The sequence below is a fragment of the Peromyscus maniculatus genome, chromosome 6 (genome assembly GCF_049852395.1).
Source record: "Peromyscus maniculatus bairdii isolate BWxNUB_F1_BW_parent chromosome 6, HU_Pman_BW_mat_3.1, whole genome shotgun sequence".
Classification (NCBI taxonomy): domain Eukaryota; kingdom Metazoa; phylum Chordata; class Mammalia; order Rodentia; family Cricetidae; genus Peromyscus; species Peromyscus maniculatus.
This window is the reverse complement of record NC_134857.1, coordinates 41724676-41748256: the sequence shown is the minus strand read 5'-3', so window position 1 is coordinate 41748256 and position 23581 is coordinate 41724676. Positions and strand designations below refer to the sequence as shown.

The following is a 23581-nucleotide window of genomic DNA, read 5'->3' as shown; positions in this document are numbered from 1 at the left end:
TAGGAAGGTGGTCCTGGTTTCTATAAGAAAGCAGTCTGCCAGGAGGTAATAGGAAATACCTTTAATCCCAGCACTGGAGAGGCAGAGGCAGGAGGATTTCTATGAGTTTGAGGCCATTCTGGTATACAGAATGAGTTCCAGAACAGCCAGAGCTGTTACACAGAGAAACCCTCTCTTGAAAAACAAAAACAAAAGATGAAGAAGAGGAGGAGCAGGAAGTGAAAGAAAGGCTGAGCAAGCCAGTAAGCAGCACCCCTCCATGGACTCTGCATCTGCTCCGCCTCCAGGTTCCTGCCCTGTCCTGACTTCCTTCAATAGTGAACAGTAACATGGAAATGTAAGCTAAATAAGACCTTTCCTCCCCAACTTGCTTTTTGGTCATGGTGTTTTGTTGTAGCAATAGAAACCCTAACTAAGACAGATTGCACAGATTTATTTAAAAAAGAACCAGTGTCCCCAAACAAGGCCTACGTGGTACAACTCTCCTAGATCAAAACTGGATTCAATTGTCATAGGCAAAATCTACAGAGAAATATGAATAGTTTGCAGAGGCTTGTCTAAGTGAGGGGCTGCTTTTAAATCCAGAAAATTCTTATCTAAGATAAAGCCATTATTAAGTGGGTTAATTTTTCCTTGGACCCCCTTCCTAGGACTAGCTATGACACACTGCAACACCCCACCTTAAACAGAAGGGAAATGTCAAGCTGTGCTGGTCTTTTCAGTCTCTTTAGCAAATTTAGTAATTTAACACATTCAGTTTCCTGTAAAACACAGAAGGAAAACCTACTGACACAGCTTATTTTCTTAAAGCACATCTAAGTGGAATGCAGCTTTAAATCTCTAACACAGTTACCAACTTCTAAATGTTTCTACATGGTATTTTTACTTTTCTTCATCTATGATAATAATAGATTTTTAATTCACTGGTTAATTTTTCTCATGCAGTGGTACCACATTTATTTATTTGGGGAGTATCTGGGAGCAGGGGAGTATGTGTCATAGTTTGCATGTGGAGGTCAGCATGCACCTTGCAAGAGTCAGTCAGTGTCTTCTCTTCTCCCCCTATATGGGTCCTGAGAATCAAACTCAGGTCATTAGGCTTGGCACTAAATGCCTTCACTCACCCAAGGAACTTTCTTAACAGCCATCATTTGGCAAAATCTTTATTCATTTGTTTAAACATTAGATATAACGAAAATTAAATGTTTTGTTGTTGCTTGGTTGTTTGAGACAAGTTCTCTCTATATAACCCTGGCTGTCCTGGAACTATATAGATCAGGCTTGCCCAGAACTCACAGAGATCCGCCTGCCTCTGCCTCCTGAGTGCTGGGATTAAATGTGTGCACCACCATGCCTAGTTAACACTGAAGTTTTTATTTGAAAGTTTTGAAATCATTCGGAAATCAAATTTTAATTTGATAATATAAATGTGTCATTATGGAACGGTTTTTAGAAAGAATAAAGTAAGTCAAGTAAGGTGGTGAGTACTTGTAATCCTAACACACAGGAGAATCATGAGTTCGAAGCCAAGCTGAGCTTCATAAGAAGTTTAAGGTCAACTGTAACAAATGGACATCTTATCTAAAAAGTAAACCAATGATAAAAAGTATACAAAACTCATATTTAAAAATTTATTTATTTTTCTATTTATAGATTTTTGAAGACAGGGTTTTACCATGTATCCCTGGCTGTTTAGAACTCACTATATAGACTAGGCTGGCCTCAAAATCAAGAGATACATCTGCCTCTCACTCCAAAATGCTGTGATGAAGGCATATGCCATCATACCTAGTCCACAAAAAATAATTATTAGGGATTATCTTTTGTGAAAGAATTACATTCAAGACAGTCAGGAGACCTGTCCTCTAAACCTAGTTTTAAATATTTTGAATAGTTGTATTTGTGTGTGTATCTGTTTGTAAAAAGAGGTCTACAGATTTTATTAGACTGGAGTAAAACTACAGGTTCTCCAAGTTAAAAATTACTACTACAAACACAATTAGTCTCACTCAAGTAATATTTGCAAACCGTGTTTTTGAAGAATTTCCCTTTAATAAATTATATTCTTGGGCCATCAAGATAGCTCAGTGTGTAAAGGCACTTATTTTCAAGCCTGACAAGAATACTAGTGTGCATACATTATACAACACACACACACACACACACACACACACACACACACACACACACACACAAAGAGAGAGAGACAGACAGACAGACAGACAGACAGACACTCACATACACAAATGCAGGCAGGCACACATGTATACTTGCACACTTATACTATGAGTGTATATATATTCTTATTTCTCTTAATGGTGAATTTAGCCAGCAAATGGTGGTAAAATATATTATCTTCCAAATAGCAAGAGAAAACCTAGTAATAAAAAATCTACATAGACCTGAACTGAGAATAGAGCTGATTAGACCTACCCTGAGACTTCATCCCCCACTCCTCACCCGGGCTTCTGACACTGATCCAGTCCTCTGGGTACCCTTCAGGTGAATCATCCCAGATTCCTGTTGGTTCAGGAAATGTTCTTCCCTAGTCTCCAAATCTCACCTCTCTCCAAGTGAGTCATATACATTAGCAAGCAAGCTAGTTGCTCCAGTTGTTCGTGGGCAGGTCGGCTTGAAAGGTGCCCCAAAGGACAAGGCGGCAGAGCACCCACCTACCTTCTCTGGCAGAACAGAAAATGCTGATTTCCAACGCTTTACCAGAAAATCTACTTCCCTGCCAACCTTAGTTTTGAGACTTACTCCTACTTAAGAGATGAGGAGCCTGCTTCAACTTGAAGACAGTCCAACAAGTGAACAGACAGCCGGCCGGCCACCACAATGAAAGGTAAATCAAGCTGTTCTGTTTGTTTTTCAGTTTTCCATTTTCTTAAAAGCAACATTTTGTAGCAGACAGCACTGTTTAAGAATATGAATGTGTTTCTCCTTAAACTGGAGTTTGAAGAAAAAGTACAAATTGGAATGAGGGCTGAAGAGGGAAAACACACACACACACACACACACACACACACACACACACACACACACACACACACAACCTTCTTGGAGATGAGACCACAGTGCTTCCTACTGTTCAGCTAAGGCAGGCAGAGGTTGTGCCTCCAAAAGGGGAAATGTGTTGGTAGTCATGTCTATTTGGTGAAAACACAATTTTAAAACCATATTTATCTTATTAAATGAATAAAACCAGATGCCTTTTATTATTGTTTCCCATTTCCCAAGGCCCAACACTTTTATACATATTACTTTAAAGGAAAACAGAAGAAAAGATACTTTTCTGTCGCAGTTGTCTTATTTTGATATAAAAGAACCAGAGTTTTCTCATTCTACAGCAAAGAACAAGGCAATCCTCACTCTGAAGCCTTAAGCAATCATGTTGAAACATGTCCGCAGAAGCCCAGAGAAAACTGCCAGGCAGCTCACAAACAGGCCAGCAGCAGCCGGGCTCTGCTCCCAAGCAAACTCCTGGAGAAGTAGAAGTGTGTGCTGTAGGGAGGGAAGCGCAAAGTCAGCAGGCAGGTTTCACCTCTTCTAAATGACTCTAAGTGACCATGAGCCTAGGGCAGAGTAACTTTCTGATTCATATTATAGGATTTTATCTATGAGAGAACTTTATATCGCATTCTCAAATTCAATCTTCTCTTGTGGTAGACATATTAACCATTTCTTAAAGCACTGGAAATACCAACGAATTTGGCCTGATCTATGGCAGAGGCTGAGTTTCTGTCTCATTCCTTGGCTTTGGCCCAGTGAAACTGGGGGTCAAGGCCACTCTCCTTGTCTTCGGGGTATTGCTGCTATCCTCTTAAGCTTTGAAGGCGTTCTCAGGTTGGGAGAAGGGACTGAGGGACAATCTAATTACTGCGCTCCATATTTAAGAATGGTGTCTAGGCAAGGAAAGTCATCACAAAAGACGAGATATGTGACTTAGATGGTCCACTGAGAAGGATTACTGCTTTGGGAGTGTGGGGAAGGAAAGCTATATTAGAATGAATGTTTTTATTTAGGTTGTGTTCAACACAGTCAGTCTATTTTGCTTTCTTCTTGATATCTTAGGGTTTTGTTCACATTCTTTAAGAAACAAACATATTTCATACTATCTAAGAAAGTGTCACACAAAGTTAACACAAGACACTAAAATGACCATCCACTCTTAGTATGTGCTTAAACAAGGAAAAGCTAGAGGGAAAACACACACATACATACACACACACACACACACACACACACACACACACACACACACACACACACACACACACACGTTATCCAGAAAAGGAAGAAGGAATGATGAAGGAAGGCAGTGGGCTGAAACTCCAACGGTCATCATCTGGGATCTTCGGAGCACAGGCAGAGACTCTAGTTTTGGTTTATTTAGAAAACCTAGGATTCAGCAAACTACATGGACTTAATGGCTGATAGTGCCCAAAGCAATTGGCTTCCCTGCAAATCACTTCCTTTCCTCTCAGGTGAAATGACGGGATGAGATTGGAGGGTTACTGAATTCTCTTGGACCTCTAGATTCTCACACCCCAAGCGAAATGCTGAGGTGTGGGGGCTTGCTTACCATAGAACACTAGGCTCAGACAGACACTCCAGCATTCCTTAGAGGAGGCTGAGTGCAGGCAACACAAGGTCCTCTCTAGTTCCTTCCCTAACCAGCTCCTCGACTCTGACCAAATCTTGACCTTGATCTTGGTGAGTCTCAGATTCTTGCTTTGTAAGATGGAGATGGACACCATCACTGTTTGCTCCCCTGATCACGGGTAGGAAGCTCTACAATACAAACACAGGGGCCTGCTGCAGTTCGTAAAGTCACAAACATCTGAGGCACAGAGAAGAGGGAAACATGACCCAGCTGTTAAATACAAATGAAACTTGATATCAGTGTGCATATAAATGGTCAGTAGTTAAGACCAGGCTTCAGTCTCACCTGGCCATGATTTCCAAAAGGGCTGCCTCTTCCTATGACAAACAGATGTGGAACAGAACATCTATTCTCTACCCAGTACTGAACTAGTATATTTTATGCTTCATTAACACACTTGACTGACCAAAGTTGAAAATTTTATACTGTTCTAACTTGAAAGCACAGCATTTCCCTTTCTCCCTTTCTCCCCATCTTTGAATACTTACTAAAATTTTGTCCCAACAATGGGCATTCTCACTCCTTTTCTGAAGACATGCAGACCTCTATTGCTGAACAGGGGCTTCTTTAGAACCTACCTCAAAACTCATGACTTCTTCTCCAGCTCCTTTTCTATTTACTTTTGCCAGTTCTGTGGCTTCTCTACCAAATTCTAACAAATGGTCTTTAAACTTAAAATATATGTATACTGATTAAGCTGTACTTAACACAGGCCATCATCTTAAGCCACTCATTAGTGATTCATATGTAGCAATTCTCTCGCTGGGCTGTATGCAGAGCAAACAGGCGTAGGTAGAGTCAAGCGCAAATGCTGAGAACCTTTTCTGCTGCAGTCAGCCTGCTTCCATTCCCAAAGTTTCCATCCTGTCTGAAATCACCACAGCTATTGCTACTCTTCTCTGGGTATCTGCTAAGACCATCTAGCTATGTTGAGCTTTTTCTACACTACAGGAAGATAATGCTTCCTAGGTGTCTCAAAGGAGGTCAGATTACAATCTGACCTGAACAGCAGTTCACCTGGAAGATATTGCAGGAAAGGCATGGAGAACACATACTTCAGAGGAACTTATATCCAGATCCAAGCTGTGTCCCTCAGGAGCAAGATTAAAGGGAACAGGTGGACCACACATACAGAACTGCTGACAGAACATCTCTAGGCCTCAATTTCCACAAGCAGAAGAGTGGGAAGAAGAGTTCTTATAGCATCTAGCAGCATCTCGTATGAAGGGTTCTTATGAAGGATCTGTGCCATAGTAATGCCTCATACAATCCTATGAGATCGGCTGTACAGCTCTGACAGTGGTTAGATAACCTTCCCCAGCAAATACCTCTTTAATAAAGAACCTAGTGATCCTCTTAATTCATTAAAATATATGCAAAATAATTTAGAACTTTTGTGCATATGAAAACACCAGTCCACTTGCTGGACCCGGTGGTTTATCACCACTGTTGCCCCTAAGACTGACGCACAGGTATTTGGCCTGAATAGACTCTGTGATCAAAGAAGGGGCTCCCTGGAGGACAAACAACTGAGTATAACTCTACTTTTCCAATCTGTGGGTTAAGTAGTTATCTTTTATTAAATATCCTTCATTTAAAATGATGCTGTTGGCTCCCACAGCAAGGTCAGAGAACAACAGAAACAAGTAACCCAAGATTCCTGTTCCACAGGAGCTTGCAAGAGAGTCCAAGAAATAAAAGTATTCACAAGATACCTGGTGCATTCCCACAGACCACAGCACTAACCATGTGGCTCTCAGGTTGAGAACATCAGCTGCCTCTGGGAGGCACAAGCCCAGGGTTGCTATTTAATTTGGGGTGGGTGACTTGCCCTTCTAAGCCTTCTCTTGATTGCCAGACTCAGAGATTGAAAATAAGACAGAAAATGAATCATTTAAGGTAAGTTCACTAAGATGTCAGAAAAACTAGGCACATTAAGAAGACATGTCATCATTGGGTACATTGTCATACTTCAGGATTTACAGGAACAGGCCAGTGTCTTTAGATCACTCCAGCTACCATTCTGTTACTGTTGTCCTAAAGTGGCATTTTAAAGATGTGATGGAAATATTAAGAAAGATGATGGCTTTCAATGATTCAGAATTTTCTGAGTATAACTCATTTTGAGAATGGTGTTCTTTTAAATCTGCTAGTAAGTTATCATTCATGTCTATAAGATACTTGCTAAAACAACTGAAAAAATGCAGCTCTATTTATAATCTGTGAGTTTGCAAGTATGAGGAGGAACCAGATTAGACATGTAGTCATACACCCAAAAGAGTGTGGTAAAACAAATGACTAAATCAATACCCTCTAAAGATAGTGAAGATGTATGCTAATAGCACAGTGGTAGACCAGTACCATCTCAAAGATGTGATTCCATCAAAAGATCAGCAGAGACCACTGTGATAGCTTTAACAAACCCAACTACAAACATCTGTTACACATCAACATTCCTTATACCCTCTCACCTAAAACATTCATCATACTTTATGGGGGTAAAAAACAGAAACACTAAAGGAATAAAATTCAAATCAAACAAAACCACATAATCCTATCAACTCTCCGTCTAGAGTTACCAGTGTAATGCTTCTGAGTTTACCTCCGTTTTTCTCTCTTGAAAACCATGATAGCTAGGAGGTACACAAGTGTCAAAGTCATGTTTTTAGACACAGTGTTGTCTCTCTGTTTACATTGCATATGAAACCACAGATCAGCCAGTCACTAATTAATCAACCAGCCTGTGCAGAAGCCATTTCAAATGTTCAAAATTGCAAAATTGCAGGCACCTGAAAGAAACACATCTTGGTACACTAAGCTGATTTTTTGGGGGCGTGGGGGCTGGCTTTGGCTTCTCTTCCCTTTCTAATCTGTAAGAGACTATCAGGAATTAACTACCTCAGAGTTTGTTCCAGTGTGACAAAACCAAATACCACTAACTCAAAGTCCCGCCCCTCATGGTGCTCCTGTCAGAAAAGGATGCATATCCCATTCCATCCCCTTCTCCTCTTCCATAAACAACTCAATTTCAGGACAACCAAGTACTCCTTCCAAAGTACTCGCAGGGTTATCCTATTTATTTAAACTCTGCCTGGTCCAAATATACATATCTATGTACCTATGTACACACACAGCTGAGAACCTTTACAGAGATGCTTAATATGGAAGAATGTTCAAATGAAATTTAAGAAAGAAAAGGGATGGGGAAGACGGTCAATTGGCATGGTACTCTCCAGTTTACTTGAGTTCAGATCCCCAGAACCCACATAAAAGGTCAGGTATGGTAGCATGCTTCAGTAATACCAGCACTGCGGAGGCAGAGATAGGTGGATCTACTGGAGCTCTGACAATCTAGACAAATAGTAATCTCTGGCCTCAATGAGAGACCCTGTCTAAAAATAATAAAGTAGAGAATAATTGAAGAAGACACTCAATATCAACCTCCAACTCTACTCACAGAAGAACATACATGTAGGCACAAGCCTGCCTGCACTCAAACATACACATGTAAACACTTCACACACAGTAAGAATATACAGACAGAAGACAGACTGACTTATATAGACAAAGAGACAGACAGATAAAAAGGGAAATTTAAAGTGACATGAGAAGGTGAGTTCACCAGATTCACTCATCCCCACCCATTTAACAGTGGTGTAAGCCTGAAGGCAACTGCACCTACATAGGATACAGGAATAAAGAATTAAACATTGATCACCTCACTGGAATCCCCAAAGAACAAGCTTCTCGGTAAAGATACCAATAAGAACTTTCTCCCACGAGTCCTCATACAAAAATCGAGGCTATAGTGAGTACTCAAGGAATAAAGGTCCACTGTCCGCAGGTGACGACACGAAGTTCAGTGCAGGCACAGGCAGTCTAGAGAGTAAGATGATGTGAGGGAGGCCAGGCACATGGCTCACTTGAATGTGCTCACCTTACTACTACTTCTTATTACTCTAAGGAAAACTTTCTCTTCCTTCTCCCTAGGTGACATGATTCTAACTTTCAAAACTTCCTTAGTACCAGCTTGGTTGAATCATTTAAATGTAGCATGTGGACCAAAAGAAAGTATCTTCTTATGAACAGCACCACTAACAACAGAGTTCAGAGATCCTGAAGAAATGTAAATTTCAAATCAATTACAATGTAATGACTAGGTTGTAAAATTCTCTATAGTATCCAAAAAATTTCAAAGGCTTATGAAAGAGAAAATGGAATCGAGTGAGAGGAAATTAATGAAAATGAAGAGAAAGTTTGGGATACGTGTCAGCCAACTAAGCGGCAGGTCCTCTACGGATTAGGAGGAAAACAGAGAGAAATGGGAAGGTGTAATCTTCACAATGAAATCAGGTGTGAAGGTCGCTGTTCCTGCAGATGAGGCCATACTCCCTACTCACTCAGCTCAGGCTCTCTGGGTTATGTTCCATTGTTTTTTAAGTGGTTCCAGGGAGCGTTACTTTATTACATTTTGACCTTTTTATTCTTCTCTCATATATTACATTCCAGCTGCAGTTTCCCCTCCCTCCTCTCCTCCCAGTTCCCCCCACATCCTCTCTACCCAGATCCACTCCTCCTGTTTCCCTTCAGAAAAGGGCGGGCTTCCCAGGAATGTCAACCAAACATGGCATATCATGTTGCAGTAAGACTAGGCAATACCCTCACATCAAGGCTGGACGAGGCAACCCAGTAGGAGGGAAAGGGTCCCAAAGAGCAGGAAGAAGAATCAGAGCCAGCCCCTGCTCCTACTGTTAGGAGTCCCACAAGAACACCAAGCTGCACAACCATAAAACATATGGAAAGGTCCTAGTTCAGTTCTATGCAGGCTCCCTGATTGTCGGTTCAGTCTCTGTGGGTCCCTATGAGCCCTGATTAGTTGATTCTGTGGGTTTTCTTGTGACGTCTTTGACCACTCTGGCTCCTACATTCCTTCCTCCTCCTCTTCCACAGGATTCCCCTAAATCTGCTAATGTTGGCTGTGGGTATCTACATCTGCTCCCATCAGTTGCTGGATCAAGCCTCTCTGATGATGATTATGCCAGGCTCTGGTCTACACGTATAGCACAGTATCATAAGAAATCATTTCATTGACTATTTATTTATCTATTTATTTTGCTGAATGTGTTTGATTCACCAGAGGCTGGATAGCCCAGAAACTGAGGATAGACCCAAACATGCTCCTCACTCTTCAGCTGCTGGCTTTGTTTAATTAGCACACTGGAACTCTTCCTTCTTATAGCTGGCTCCCTTCTCTCATTGACATTGCCTAGAGTGAATACCTGTGTTTAAATTTGCAACCCCTCCACAGTGAGCTGGTGAGAGGCACATACGCTCAGGTCTGTCTGCAAAGCCTTCTTCACAGCCTGAAAACGGCCCATTCCTCCTGTTCTCTCAGCTTGTCTTTCCTTGTGGTCTTTCACTTGGAAACGCAGAAGATATTCACAGGGAAACAGGAAGAATGGCAGACACCCACCTACATAAGATTAGGTCAGCATGGAGCCAAGTTCCATGTGATGCTAACATTAAACAAAATGCTTGTTGAGCAATGACCCTGTGCCTGCAGGTATCCTGGTCAGGCCCCAAAGGAGAAGGCTGCAGGAACACACAGGCACCCTAAAGAACTACAAAATGAAATACACAGCTGGAGGAATGGGCCACCAAGCAACAACACGGGTACCAAAAACCATTTACATGGTGTTCCAACACAAAGGACTTCAGGAGGAGACAGCAGATGACTTAGACTTAAAAATTACCAACAACCTATCTAGATACAAGGAAAAGGGAGTTCCAGGACAGAAGGGGGGGGCACTTTAGAGCTGCCCAAGGGCAAGTGGACAGGGTCTTCCAGGAAGCCAGCAGATGAAAATAGCAAACAGGGAGCCTCCTAATTCTAACTGAGTGTTCCTAGCTTATATTAACAACCAGAAGAATTATTTTTATTCATATACTATCCTTTTAAGAATGACTATTTAAAAGTAGTATAAGTTTACAATATACTTAAGTAGAAATTACTTTGAGAGATAAATGTATAACACAAAAGGAATTCTATGTTTTCACCCACAGGTACCTGTGGGGATAAGGTGTTTGGTGTCTATGAGAGGAGGAAAATGAGGAGGGGGGGGGGGAGATTTGATGCTGACAAAGGGTATAAAGGCTATTCTTGTTAAAGATCTCACTGTGGAATTTTCAAACTGTTAATGAAAACTAAGGGGGGGAGGGGCCAATGAAAATGTTCTCTTAGGTTAGATGGCTGTTTCCATTAATGTAAATAATATTAAACTTAATATTAATAATAATAATAATATTAAAATTAAATAATATTAAAATACAGTGACCTAATGCCATTACAAAAAGATGCAACTCAGAACCAGCGAGGTAACTTCCTTCTTCCCCGGCTATTAACTTTTTGAAAATATTCCTATTTGTTCATTCATTCACTCCCCTCCCATTCAACTGGAAGGGATGCTTAGGTGATAGGACCCCAGGATTTAAGCGAGTTGTTCTTCCCTTCCACAGAGGCTTTGTGCCTGCTATTTCTGTGTTCTTCTGTCTTTACCATTGCAATGTCATGCCGCCATGAGTATTCCTGAATGCCTGGCAGGCTTTGAACTTTCCAGCAACAAAGTTAAAACCTATTGGAGCTAAACTTCTTTCAACTTAGGGATGTGAGCTTCCTGAGAGCAAACTGCAAAGTAGAGAACAAGAAAGAGACAAAGATACATTCTGTCACTTTGGACCAGTGCCACCAATATCAAGTCTAAAAACTTGGGAGCAACTGCAAGTAGGGAGTAAGCCTTTCAGACTGTGACCAGAGGAGCAATGTTGCAATCTGCTAAGCCCATAGCTGTGGCCCAGCAGGACACATATGCACATTCCTCCTGCCCAGGAGGGAGTAGCCCTGGCTCAAACAAGCAGCTCCCCACCCAAGCTGAGATCCAACCCAACAAGTTTGAGAGCAGATCTGGACTACCGAGGCTGAGTCCACACAGCAGCAGTTCACAGTCCTACATGGTGATACCTGATGATTGTCCCATCAGATGCCCAGAGAGCAGAGATCTGTCTCCAACACAGGCCCCCACTCCCCTACTTGTAATGTAGTAAGAGCAGGACACCCATTTTTCCAGTCATAAAAGCAGTTCAATACTAGGATTCAGATCCTGATCTTCACTAAATGGCCATAGCAGAGGGCTAAACCAGGTCCAGCTCCAACATGACAAAAGTCAAGTCTTAGGTGTGAACTTCAGATATAACTCAGTCTACCAGCTGCATGACCTGCACAAGACAGTCCCCAGAAGCACCCAGGTTGGGGGCGGGGATATCGCCTCTTAGATATGAAAAAATATGATTTCTTGAATCCATTTGTGTGTGTGTGTGTCTAGAGAACTGGGACGGTACAGCATTCTAAGTGACAGTAATACAAGAGAAATCAGGAAGGCGAGGGGTGGGGTAAAATGCATCTATAGTTTCAATGCAGCCACTTAAGAGTAAATTGTAACTGCAGCAGACCCAGGATTGTGCAATCAAGTGCCTGTGGGCTGGAGAGGCACTGCTCAGAGGAGGAGGATACACCAGGGAGTGCCAGCACCTGTGGGCAGGAACACCTCCCATCAGGAAGAGGTGGCTGAGGTTCCTAGCTGCGGAGGAAGCTCTTCTCAGCTCTCAGGCCAAGATCCCATCCGGACTCTTCTACGATGCTTCCGGATACATGTAACAGTGTTCATGCCAAGGAAACTAGACTCCAGCTGGAAAGATCTACAGTTTCTTCATGTGTCTGGCAGGAAAACAAACCCCTCCCTTTACCTAATACCCCCTCCAACTTCCTGGCCTCCAAATAAAATGCACACTCAAAATTATTCTCCATTTTGACTCTAGCACAGTACAGAAGAAGGAACTGTGATCAGCTTTCATCAGACATGACATGAACCCCAGCTATACCCATTATTTGCTGTGTGAAGCAGGGCAAGTCAATCAGAATCTCTCAACTTATCTTCCCATAGGGCTGGGAGGATAAAATATTTAGGTCATAGGCCTGTCCTAGAAACTGCTTGCAAAATCCAGCCCTGGGTTCAAGAGTGTAAGAGTAAAAAGTATTAAGTACATGTGAATCCTTTCCTTACTCCCTCATTTTAAAACAGCCAACAGAAAAACACAGTCAACTAGCCAAGGCATGATATCAGTGGGTAGCTGAAAAGAGCAGGTCTGTAAGCACCTACACTAAGCCCGGAACAGCTGTCAAATGTGGGACAACCACAGACACCACATTCTTCAGTGGTTTCATCAACTGTCAGCTAGGGGAACTGTAGGAGGCAGGATGGGAGTCCCACCCATGACTGATTTCGTCTGGAACACAGCCCTTTACTACACCTGAAGCAATCTTTGTAACAAGATGTGAGTGCCAGCACATGCAGAGGCTGCAGGGCACACCACAGTAAGCACTCACGGAGGCAGGAAGCTGCGCTGCACACTGGGCAGTGTGGAAGCACACAGATGAGGCTGGGGCAGTGTGAAGGAAGAGAAAAATACCAGTTGATTCCTGAAAGGTAGCTAGGGCTGCAAACCATACAGCAGTCTCAGCTCAAACCAGAGGGCAAGGAATCATTCCACCCTGTGCCTTGCTGTCCATCTTCAAGTAAAACTCTGTGTCCATGACGTACAACAGGAAGCCTACCATACGCAACTACGCTAGCGTCTATTTATAGTGGTACCTGGTTTTTACTTCCCAGAACAGAATAGAACATGTTCATTTTACATTTGAGAGAATGGAGAGTCAGGAAGCTGAAATTCAATCAAATCCTTGTTTTTTGTATTGCATCATGGCATCACCATCCATGGCTGGAAGTCAGGACAAGTTGTTTGGGTTTTTGTTTGTTTGTTTTGTTTTATTCGTACTGGGAAAATACAATTTCACAATGACACACATTAAATTGTATGCTTAACAAACTCTTCATAAAAGCTGCTCAATGACACAAACTGCTTTTCTACCCATCTCCACCCCTGGCCTTCTCTTTCTTCTTCCCGTAACAGTTGCAGTTAAAGTAAAAAATTGCAATTGCTCCTTTGCCAAACCTGTGTTACTCAGCCCTGGGTCATCAGGCATCTGTTCCACTGCCCTCCCCTACCAAACATCCCGGCACAGATGGACATGACTCCATCCAATGGCACTGAGCTGTCCTTTGTCATTTCACTTTCCCACAGGCCATGTCCAGTCACATGTCCTCTCTTCTTCCGTGCTCTTCTTGGCCTACATGACATCACTGTCTTCCCATAATCCCAAATCCTCTGGCACCCCTGTATGTGCTCCACTGCCCCAGGGCTGCTCCTCAAAAGAAGGTCAGCCCTCTGATGTCCTCTCTTCTTTGGGCAGCTACCATGATACTGGCCATTTGTTCCAGTACTGCTGATGAAATGTCTAGCTAGACAAATATTTTGACCTTTCTTAATTTGATGGTATTATTCTTAAGAGGAACTTATAAAAACTTCTCCATGAATTCTGAATACAAATATTCCATTAGAATTGTGAAATTAAACAATTTAGACCACTCCTGTTTCTGTACCCATTGGCCACCTGTCTGCTATCCTTCTTACTGCTTCTGATGGCACCTAGGGCAAAGGAAGACTGTATAACCTGAGAACAGAAACAGCTAAAATTAAAGAGGTTTCTGTCCCATACATGTGTTAAAATGGTTTCTCATTTTAACAGCCATATGGCAGTAAAAAGTAAGGTTTTGCCTCCTTGCCTTACATTAACAAGAACAAAAGGCCAGCACTCAAAGAAGCAAGATTTTAAAATACCTAATCATTTACATTCCAGTAACCAAAAAAAGTTTCTTCTGAAGCTGTCCACATCCCAGGTACTAGAGGTATTGGAAAAGAGGTACAGGGGCAGGGAGTTGTTGACTTTCCCTAAAGAGCTAGTTTTAGACGGGAAGGAAGGGACCCCTACACTTGAAGAGAAAATTATTTTTTCTTATATCTGCTTCTATCGCGTTGAGCACTTAACTGTATACAACACTGCACACAGGGAAGAGGACTCCACTCACTGCACGTGCTGAGACTTTCTTGTCCCTGCTTGCTGTCCTCTTTCTGCTAGCTCAGCAAACACATAGGGACAGCCACACGTGTGCTGAGGGAATAAGGACTTGGAGGCTGTCTGCAGCTTCCTGCATGGGAACAGCATCAGGGAGGGGACGAGAAGGCCCCACATGACTTCATTTCATAAGAAACAATGTGACTTCCCTTACAGGAAACTGCTCATAGGCCTCTTCTCCTTTAACTGCACACTTTTCAAAACAGATCTCATGATGCCTTCTCCTTCTGGGCAACACCTAAGAGAAGGTTAGGAACTCAAGACAGACCTGCTTGCAAAAGGAGGAGTCAGGAAGTAAGTTTTCAAAACGTGCGAGACTGCGTGACATACGCTTTATGCTAATCACTTTATAAAGCCTCTGAAGGCCAGAAAAGTAATTTACACAAATGTACTACACAGAAAACATTCACACCTAGTTAAATAATTCTCTTCTAGCCTAATGTTGAGATTAAAAGGAATATGGCTTTCACAAAGCACAACAGAGATTTAACAAAGCAAATATTCAAATGATACTCAATCCTTAAGGGAAATCTACTTATGGGGAAGATTTATAAATTTATGTGAATTTGAGTCTTGACAGAGATTTGACCAAGCTGTCAGTCCAGTTCTAAAAAGGTCATGTGAACTGATTAGAGGTCACGGGCTGGTTAGTTTACAGGTAAAACTAGAACCCCCAGAGATCACAGAGTGCTAAATGCATCACCATCTATAAAACACCTATTTGTGGGCTGGGGAGATGGCTCAGCAGTTAAGAGTACTGGCTGCTCTCCCCGAGGACCCAAGTTCAATTTCCAGCTCCTACGTGGCAGCTCATAACCATCTGTAGCTCAGATCCTACACCCTCTTCTAGCTTCCATGGGCAATGCACACACAATACATAGACATACATGCAGACATAAAATAATACATCTTTTAAATTTTTCATTTTAAAATACCCATACATATCAGTGTTGGAGTTTTTGAAAATAACCATTTGCAATTATATACTAGTCTCATTATATATGCATTTATTATGCAATCAGGTTTAAGGGATATGATATACAAAGAAAGTGAAGACAGATAAGCTGAGATTTCTGAATATACAAAAGTGCCTCACAGCTTATTTTACACAATTCTTATTGTATTCCTGTGGAACTGCAGTTGACATTATCATTTCAGAGATGAGAATAACTAAGTGGGGATGCTAACTACCTTTCCTAAAGTCACACTGTGGCATCCAGAGGAACACCATGCAGACATGCTCACACTTCACAACAAACTGAAAAAAAAGACATAAATACAGATTACTCTTCTGTGGCAAGTACATTCAAATCCACAATATTTTTTTTTTCTAAACACAGAGCCTAACAATGTCTTGTTGTTGGTTTACTGTTTTTTTCTGAAAGAATAACATTATATATGTAAGGTCCTTACCAACTCTCCCTTTTTTCATTTTCTCACCAGAAATCAAGCCGGGAATAACTTTTGCTGAACTCGTGCCTCAACTGCCCCCAGCTCTCTCTGGACATGCATCTCTGCTCACAGTGCATCACAACTAGAGAATGGGGCTCAACCTGACGCTTGCAAAATTACCAAGTAAGCCAAAGAAAAGGATGCAAAGGAACTGTATTTAACATGACTGTTGTAAGCCAAGTGACAGTTTAGAACCAACTGAAAACCATTTCTCATTCCAGCCATGTAGTATAATATCGCCAAGGTAAACTAACCTTGCTGTAACTGCTTTAAAACTTTCGTTCATCTCAACACTATCTTTAAAAAGACAAAGATTAACAGAGTATTTGAGAAAGATTTGTTAAACCCAAAATAAACTCCATATTACTTTCCTCAATTAATACTCTACACCAAGTTTTACTGAGGCTCCCCAGGAAGCCAAAAGCAACATCTACCTACTAGACTAGATAACTATTTAGAAAAGGATCCTACGGGGCCACTGTACCATGGTTTGTCACCCTATAATTTATGTAACTTTATTATTTCACTTCATCTGGTAGGTAGGGCAGTGACATATGTTGAGATTTTAATATTCTGTGTCAGAGGGACACACCCCAGTGAACAATGGAGTAGATACACCCAAGGCAAAAGTGCTAAGATTCTGCTTTCGTCGCTCCCACTCAAACTACATAAAAAAGAGATTTCCAAGAGTAAATGGACACATTAAGTATATAAATGGCAATGATGAAAAGTCTATCTGAACTGGCCAACATGGTATGTGGTCATCAAGAAACATGACCAAGGACAGTGCAACAGAGAATTTGTTAACTGTGCTAAATTTTGATTTAAAAGTCACACATAGTATGATATCTGGTATGTACATACATATGCTCTCAAGGTCTCTCTAGTACACACACACACACACACACACACACACACACACACACATACACACACACACACACACAAAATGAAATAAAATAATTCATGGGATTATATTTTTTTACTTGTCATTGTATTTTTAAAGTTAACCGAGAAGGATCTAGGGTGAAAAGGCAGAGAAGTGACTGGCAAGGAGTTCTTACAATTTTTCTCTCAGTCATTATTCTATATCAAGCCTCATGATGAACAGGGAATGCCATGCTAGTATGCAAAGAAAATGAAGAACAGAGTCTTTCTATTTTAAAAGCAACTTCTCATTTTTCTTAATGAATTACAAAGCTATAAGTCATTAAAGGAGGTCCCTAAGTCGGCCACATTCTTTACTGGAAGAATAACATGATGAAACCAACAGAGTGAAAAAAGCCTTTTCCTTTTAATGACCCTTGTTCCTAAGTAGGAACAATGGAGATGTGAACCTCCATACACACCCACCGGGGAAACCGGAAGGACCAAAGAGAAGACATGATGTGAGCAGCTGACAGGGAAGAACACAATGCTGACTTACTTCACTGACAAACAAGTCAGGCAACACTTTCCGAATCAAGCTCTAGAGCACTTCAGAGCATCCCACAGGCGGTTTTTACCCTGCTCCTTAGGTACCATGGTTGTCTACTATTAAATTATTTTGAAAAAACAATACAGAACAGGTTTTAACTACTCATTTATTTAAGCTGTGTTGTAAATCTAGAATTTGTGAATGAAGTAATAATAAGGGCTATGGCTAGCTGTATCCCATAGAACTGGGGAGGCCCACACTCCAAAAGCTTAATTCTGATCAGAAGCTAAGGCAAATATTGTGAGGAAAGCACAATCAGAACTCCAACATAGACTGTCTCGGAGCCACAGGACAGGCCAAAGAACCACTGTGAAGTCACTAATGCTTCAGGGCTTTGTTTTTGTTTTTGATTCTGCTTTGCTTTTTGGTTTGTTGATTCATTTATCTTGTTAGATTATCTTTAATAAGATATAACTTGCACACAAACTTCTTCTGATAGTCTGATTGAAGACTATCTTTAATATTAACTATAATTGCTAGGTATAATGTCATTTAATAAGAGTGCTTGTCTATATAATTAAGCCTTGGAATATTATAATAATAATATTATATGGAAGACATGCTGCTACCAGGAACACTGGGATAGAAGGATGTGTTCTTCTAGGCCACAATGGGTATGCACAGTTCAAGGGAGCCAATACTAACAGATGAAATAACCCACACTCGGGGGATTAAAGCTACTGAATTCTACTGACATTCACAATGGCTTTGAAAATCAACACCTATGTGATTGCGACACCACACAGCCAGCACTTCATAAGATGGCATAGCTTCTCCTTTCTAAGCTTTGCCACCCAGCGGAGCACTTTTACCCTGATTAAAACCTACCTGGCTTCCTATATTTCCCAGAGTGCTATCCCCAGTAAGACGAAAGTGATAAGTAATAGCTTAATTGGGTAAATGAATTCAAGTAGCTTTCTTGGCCTCAGTAAAGCTGCACTTCTTACATTTTTAATGGCTTCGAACGCTGACTGGGATCTTCTGGTAAAGAAATAGCCAGGACTACACAACTTTATTAAATCAATCCAGGCTTCAGGGAAATGATCAAGGCAACATCTCAAACCAGAAGCAGGAAGAGAGATGGCAGCTGAATCAGGCATTTTTAACTTGTAAAGCTTAATAATACCGTCAGTCTCATAACAGGCTAGCCTAGGTATAAATTACTAACCTGTACAAGGATATTTAGGCCGGGAAAACCAGTTTTTAAAAACATAGCAAGGAATGAAAGGGAAAGAAAATGTCAGAAAGGGGAGAGAGCTCCTGTAAAGGAACCCACACTTAGATTCCAGGCGGTAATTTAGGAACCTGTTTTTGGATTATAATCATCAGAACTGCCTTTCCTGTTTCAGTTCTTCAAAGGAAGAAAACAACATATAATAAACAGCTGTGTAGGCAAATAAGAGCTACATTCATGCTGTTCCCTAAACCAAATCATCCCAAGACATCAGTAGGATAAGTTATTATTAACTAGTGGGAATTGAAAAATCAGAAATGGCCTTGCTTATATCCTTACATCTGCAACATGGCTTTGTAGGCTATGATAGTCTGTGCTGTCTAAAAACACAGATGACAAAATATGCTTGGTCAAATTGCTGAAAGAGTTACTGAGGAATGGCTCCAAGACAAACTGGAGAGGCAGGAAGCTTCCAGAGCATCAACGGCCTGTGCAGAGAAGGCGGCAGGAGGAGAATCACGAGAGCACAAGTCAGGAGGCTGTAAGTGCAAAGACCGCTCTATAGACCTCCAGTCAGTCAACCTCAGAGACTCTACTTTGGAAGACACTTCACCACACAGCTTACCTCCCAGCTCGAGCAGTCCTGGGAAACCAGCGTGACATCAGTAAGAGCAGGGATGGTCCACAGCACAGACTGGAGGTTCGCATCTCTCACATATCCACCATGCTTCCCAAAGTTCCCATGGGAGACTGATGCAAAAGCCAAATGCCCACGTGCCATCTCATCAATACAATAACAGAGTGGTGTTACGCTATCTTTAATCATATGCACCACAATGTCAAAAAATAAGCAGAGATCTTTACAAATTCATAATAAGCAGAGCAGGTATAATCTAGCCTTGTATTTAACAACAAAAATAGCAGACTGCACATATTTTTACATGATATATTCCTTGGTAATAGATGTGTACACTAACAGAAACACAAAACTGATTTGTTTTTTACTGGATTGCAGAGACTTATAAGTCTTCATAACTACACAAATACTTTACTGGAAAAATGCACTAGACAGTATATAGTATCTGTAGTTGATTATAATCCAAAACCAGATTGCCTACAGGAATGCCATACCTACTCACTGCTTATGTTCTAGTAAAGTGAGAATGAATCTAAAAGAATCGCAAACTGAATGTGAGGGAGGGTAATGAAGGGCAAGGGTCAAGGGAAAGAGAGCTTAGGGAAGCGGGAGATCCTAGCTGGATCAAGCACAGAGAGGGAGAACAAGGAAAAAGAGACCATGATAAATGAAGACCCCATGGGAATAGGAAGAAGCAAAGTGCTAGAGAGGTCCCCAGAAATCCACAAAGATACCTCCACAATAGACTACTGGCAATGGTTGAGAGAAAGCCCTACTGACCTACTCTGGTGATAGGATGGCCAATCACCCTAACTGTTGTGCTAGAAATCTCATCCAATGACTGATGGAAGCAGATGCAGAAATCCATGGCCAGGCCCCAGGTGGAGCTCCAGGAATTCAACCGGCGAGAAAGAGGAGGGATTGTATGAGTGAGAATTGTTGAGACCATGATTGGGAAAAGCACAGGGACAAATAGCCAAACTAGTGGAAACACATGAACTATGAACCAACAGCTGAGAAGCACCCAACTGGATCAGGCCCTCTGGATAAGTGAGACAGTTGATTAGCTTGAACTGTTTGGGAGGCACCCAGGCAGTGGGACCAGTGCATGAGCTGGCTGTTTGGAACCTGGGGCCTATGCAGGAACACTTTGCTCAGCCTGGGAGGAGGGGTCTGGACCTGCCTGGACTGAATCTACCAGGTTGTGCTGAATCCCCAGGTGAGTCCTTGCCCTGGAGGATATGGGAATGGGGGGTGAGCTGGGGGGAGGGTGGGAGGAGGGAGGACAGGGGAATCCGTGGCTGATATGTAAAATTAAATCAAATTATAAAATTTAAAAAAAGATTAAAGCTAATAAACATTACTATGTTAAAAAAAATCCACAAGTTAGATCTAGCTCTACTCAGGACTTTGTCACCTTAGAAGAAAGCTGATTTTTGTTTTCTGAGAAAAACAGAACAAAACAAACAAACAAACAAAAAACCCCACCACATTTCTATTTCCAATGATATTCCCTACATAATCCTAAGGAAACAAAGGTAAAGAGTTTTGAGGGCTTTACTAGTTCACTTTGTGATTTGGGGTGACTGTAGAGCTTAAAACTCAGGTAGTGGCAAAAGGATGGACTGTGTCCAAGGACACACTATTATCATTTCCATGCTGTTTTATTGTTTTGGTAAAGGGAACCTCAATTTTCTGCCTCCAGTATTGCTGCTTCTGTGTGTAACAATGTCCAATGTTGAACTAAACCTCAGGGTTTTATATAGATACAGTACATTCATCTTCAATAGGTTGTCACAGAGAAGCAAAGGATCTTGAAATGTAGGGAAGGGGAAGCCACCAATTATTACCCACTGAAAACGTTAACCAGGTACTTCTTTACATATTGGGGGCAGGGACTGGAGAGATGGCTAGGCAGTTAAGAGGGCCGTGGGCTTTTCCAGGGGACTCAGTTCACAAGTGAACTCTAAGTCGAGAGCTCACAACTGCCTCAGGCCCAGAGGATCAGAGACCCTTTTCTGGCCTCTGAAGACACTGCCATGCATGCAGTATACACTTACAGAGACACAGATACCCACAGGAATAATCTTTATAAGCTTTGAGACAGTGCTCATTCAGGACATCAGCTCAGCCCCAAGGAAGGCAGCTGTACTGACATCAATGTTTCCACTTCTGCAGGCAATGAGCCGGACAGCCAAGCCAGCCACTCTGCAAACAGCACGAGCGCGGGACATGGGAAGAATGCCACCCTTCACAACGAGTTTGACACCATCATCCTGCCCGTGCTCTACCTGGTTATATTTGTGGCAAGCATCCTGCTCAACGGTCTGGCTGTGTGGATCTTCTTCCACATTAGGAATAAAACCAGCTTCATATTTTATCTCAAAAACATAGTGGTGGCTGATCTCATAATGACACTGACATTCCCATTCCGCATAGTCCGTGATGCAGGGTTTGGACCTTGGTACTTCGAGTTTATCCTCTGCAGATACACCTCAGTTTTGTTCTATGCAAACATGTATACGTCCATCGTGTTCCTTGGACTGATCAGTGTCGATCGCTATCTGAAGGTGGTAAAGCCTTTCGGTGACTCTCGCATGTACAGCATAACCTTTACCAAAGTTTTATCAATTTGCGTTTGGGTGATCATGGCTGTTCTGTCCTTGCCCAACATCATCCTAACGAATGGTCAACCAACTAAGGAAAATATTCATGACTGCATGAAACTCAAAAGTCCTTTGGGAGCCAAGTGGCATATGGCTGTCACCTATGTTGACAGCTGTTTGTTTGTGGCAGTGCTGGTGATTCTGATTGGATGCTACATAGCCATATCCAGGTACATTCACAAATCCAGCAGGCAATTCATAAGTCAGTCGAGCCGAAAGCGAAAGCATAACCAAAGCATCCGAGTGGTCGTGGCTGTGTTTTTTACCTGTTTCCTCCCATATCACTTGTGCAGAATCCCCTTTACCTTTAGTCACTTGGACAGGCTGTTAGATGAATCAGCACACAAGATTCTCTATTACTGCAAAGAAATGACACTTTTCTTGTCTGCATGCAATGTGTGCCTGGACCCAATAATTTACTTTTTCATGTGTAGGTCATTTTCTAGGAGGTTATTCAAGAAATCAAACATAAGAACCAGGAGTGAGAGCATCCGATCACTGCAGAGTGTACGGAGATCAGAAGTGCGCATTTATTATGACTACACTGATGTATAGGGACCAGAGGCCAGGTGGCCTTCTCTTATTGGAATCATTATGTAAAAAGTGTGAATAAATGTTTCTTTTTATTATCCTTGCTGAAGTCCATCGAACCCACAGATTCTTTTTCTAAGCATAAAAATGGCAAGATATTGAGGCCTAATGTGTAACAAAGAAAAACATTAATGGAAAAAAATGCGGGATGAATTGGAGATGGGAGAGCTCAGGAGCAAACTGATGAGCAGACCAGGGCCCAGCCATGTGAATGGCTGCACCTGTCACCTGGATACACTCACTGCTGCTATGGAGTCACGTCTGTAGAGAACTCACAGTATAGAGAATTCTTGAGGTCCAATAACTGAGAAAGAATTGAGTAAGGAGCCTGTGAATGCTACCTGCCTAGTTCCCTTTGGCCAATTTCTCCTCACTGTGCTTATCAACGTCTTAAGTACATGATAAGCATGTGTTGTAGGGCAGTGGGGGCACAGTAGGAAGAGAAACTCACATTTTCACAGTATACACTGATAATGTCACCATCAACTAAGTCATTTTAAATAAGCTATTTTAGAGAAAGAAATGTGATTGGATATTATAAATATTTCTGCTAAACACTGAATTAATATTTGCCATCATTTCATCCTTATGATATATTTAAATGCTCATGTGATAAGGGTAGATAAGCTGTGGAGACTTAGCTAACATGTATATTGTTTATCAAATGGTCATTTAATCACTTCTATTTCAATAAAAATAGCGTATTAATAAAATAGTCTTCCCTATAATGTATGCCCAATAGGAGTATCAATAGTTTAACTATGCAACTGAAAGATGTAGTTCACTAAGTTATGTCAGAGTCCAATGGTAGTCATTTAAATGTTGGGCTAT

General features: G+C 41.6%; 2 protein-coding genes across 14 annotated transcripts in view; one reads left to right on the top strand and one right to left on the bottom strand.

Moving 5' to 3' along the window:
• Med12l (mediator complex subunit 12L) overlaps positions 1 to 23581 on the bottom strand; it is a 346663-nt gene that overhangs the window by 112651 nt on the left and 210431 nt on the right. The gene's annotated exons all lie outside the window — the stretch shown is intronic.
• Positions 2611 to 22788, top strand: Gpr87 (G protein-coupled receptor 87). Of its 3 annotated transcripts, XM_006994651.4 has the most exons (3): positions 2611 to 2845; positions 16197 to 16328; positions 21672 to 22788. In XM_006994651.4, the coding sequence occupies exons 2-3, from the start codon at positions 16295 to 16297 to the stop codon at positions 22712 to 22714; spliced, it is 1077 nt and encodes a 358-aa protein (XP_006994713.1). In that variant the 5' UTR covers positions 2611 to 2845; positions 16197 to 16294; the 3' UTR covers positions 22715 to 22788. The 3 variants fall into 3 exon arrangements, with proteins under 3 accessions (XP_006994713.1, XP_042135019.1, XP_076430258.1); XM_042279085.2 differs by lacking the exon at positions 2611 to 2845 and having other exon boundaries at positions 16178 to 16328; XM_076574143.1 differs by lacking the exons at positions 2611 to 2845; positions 16197 to 16328 and adding an exon at positions 20499 to 20712.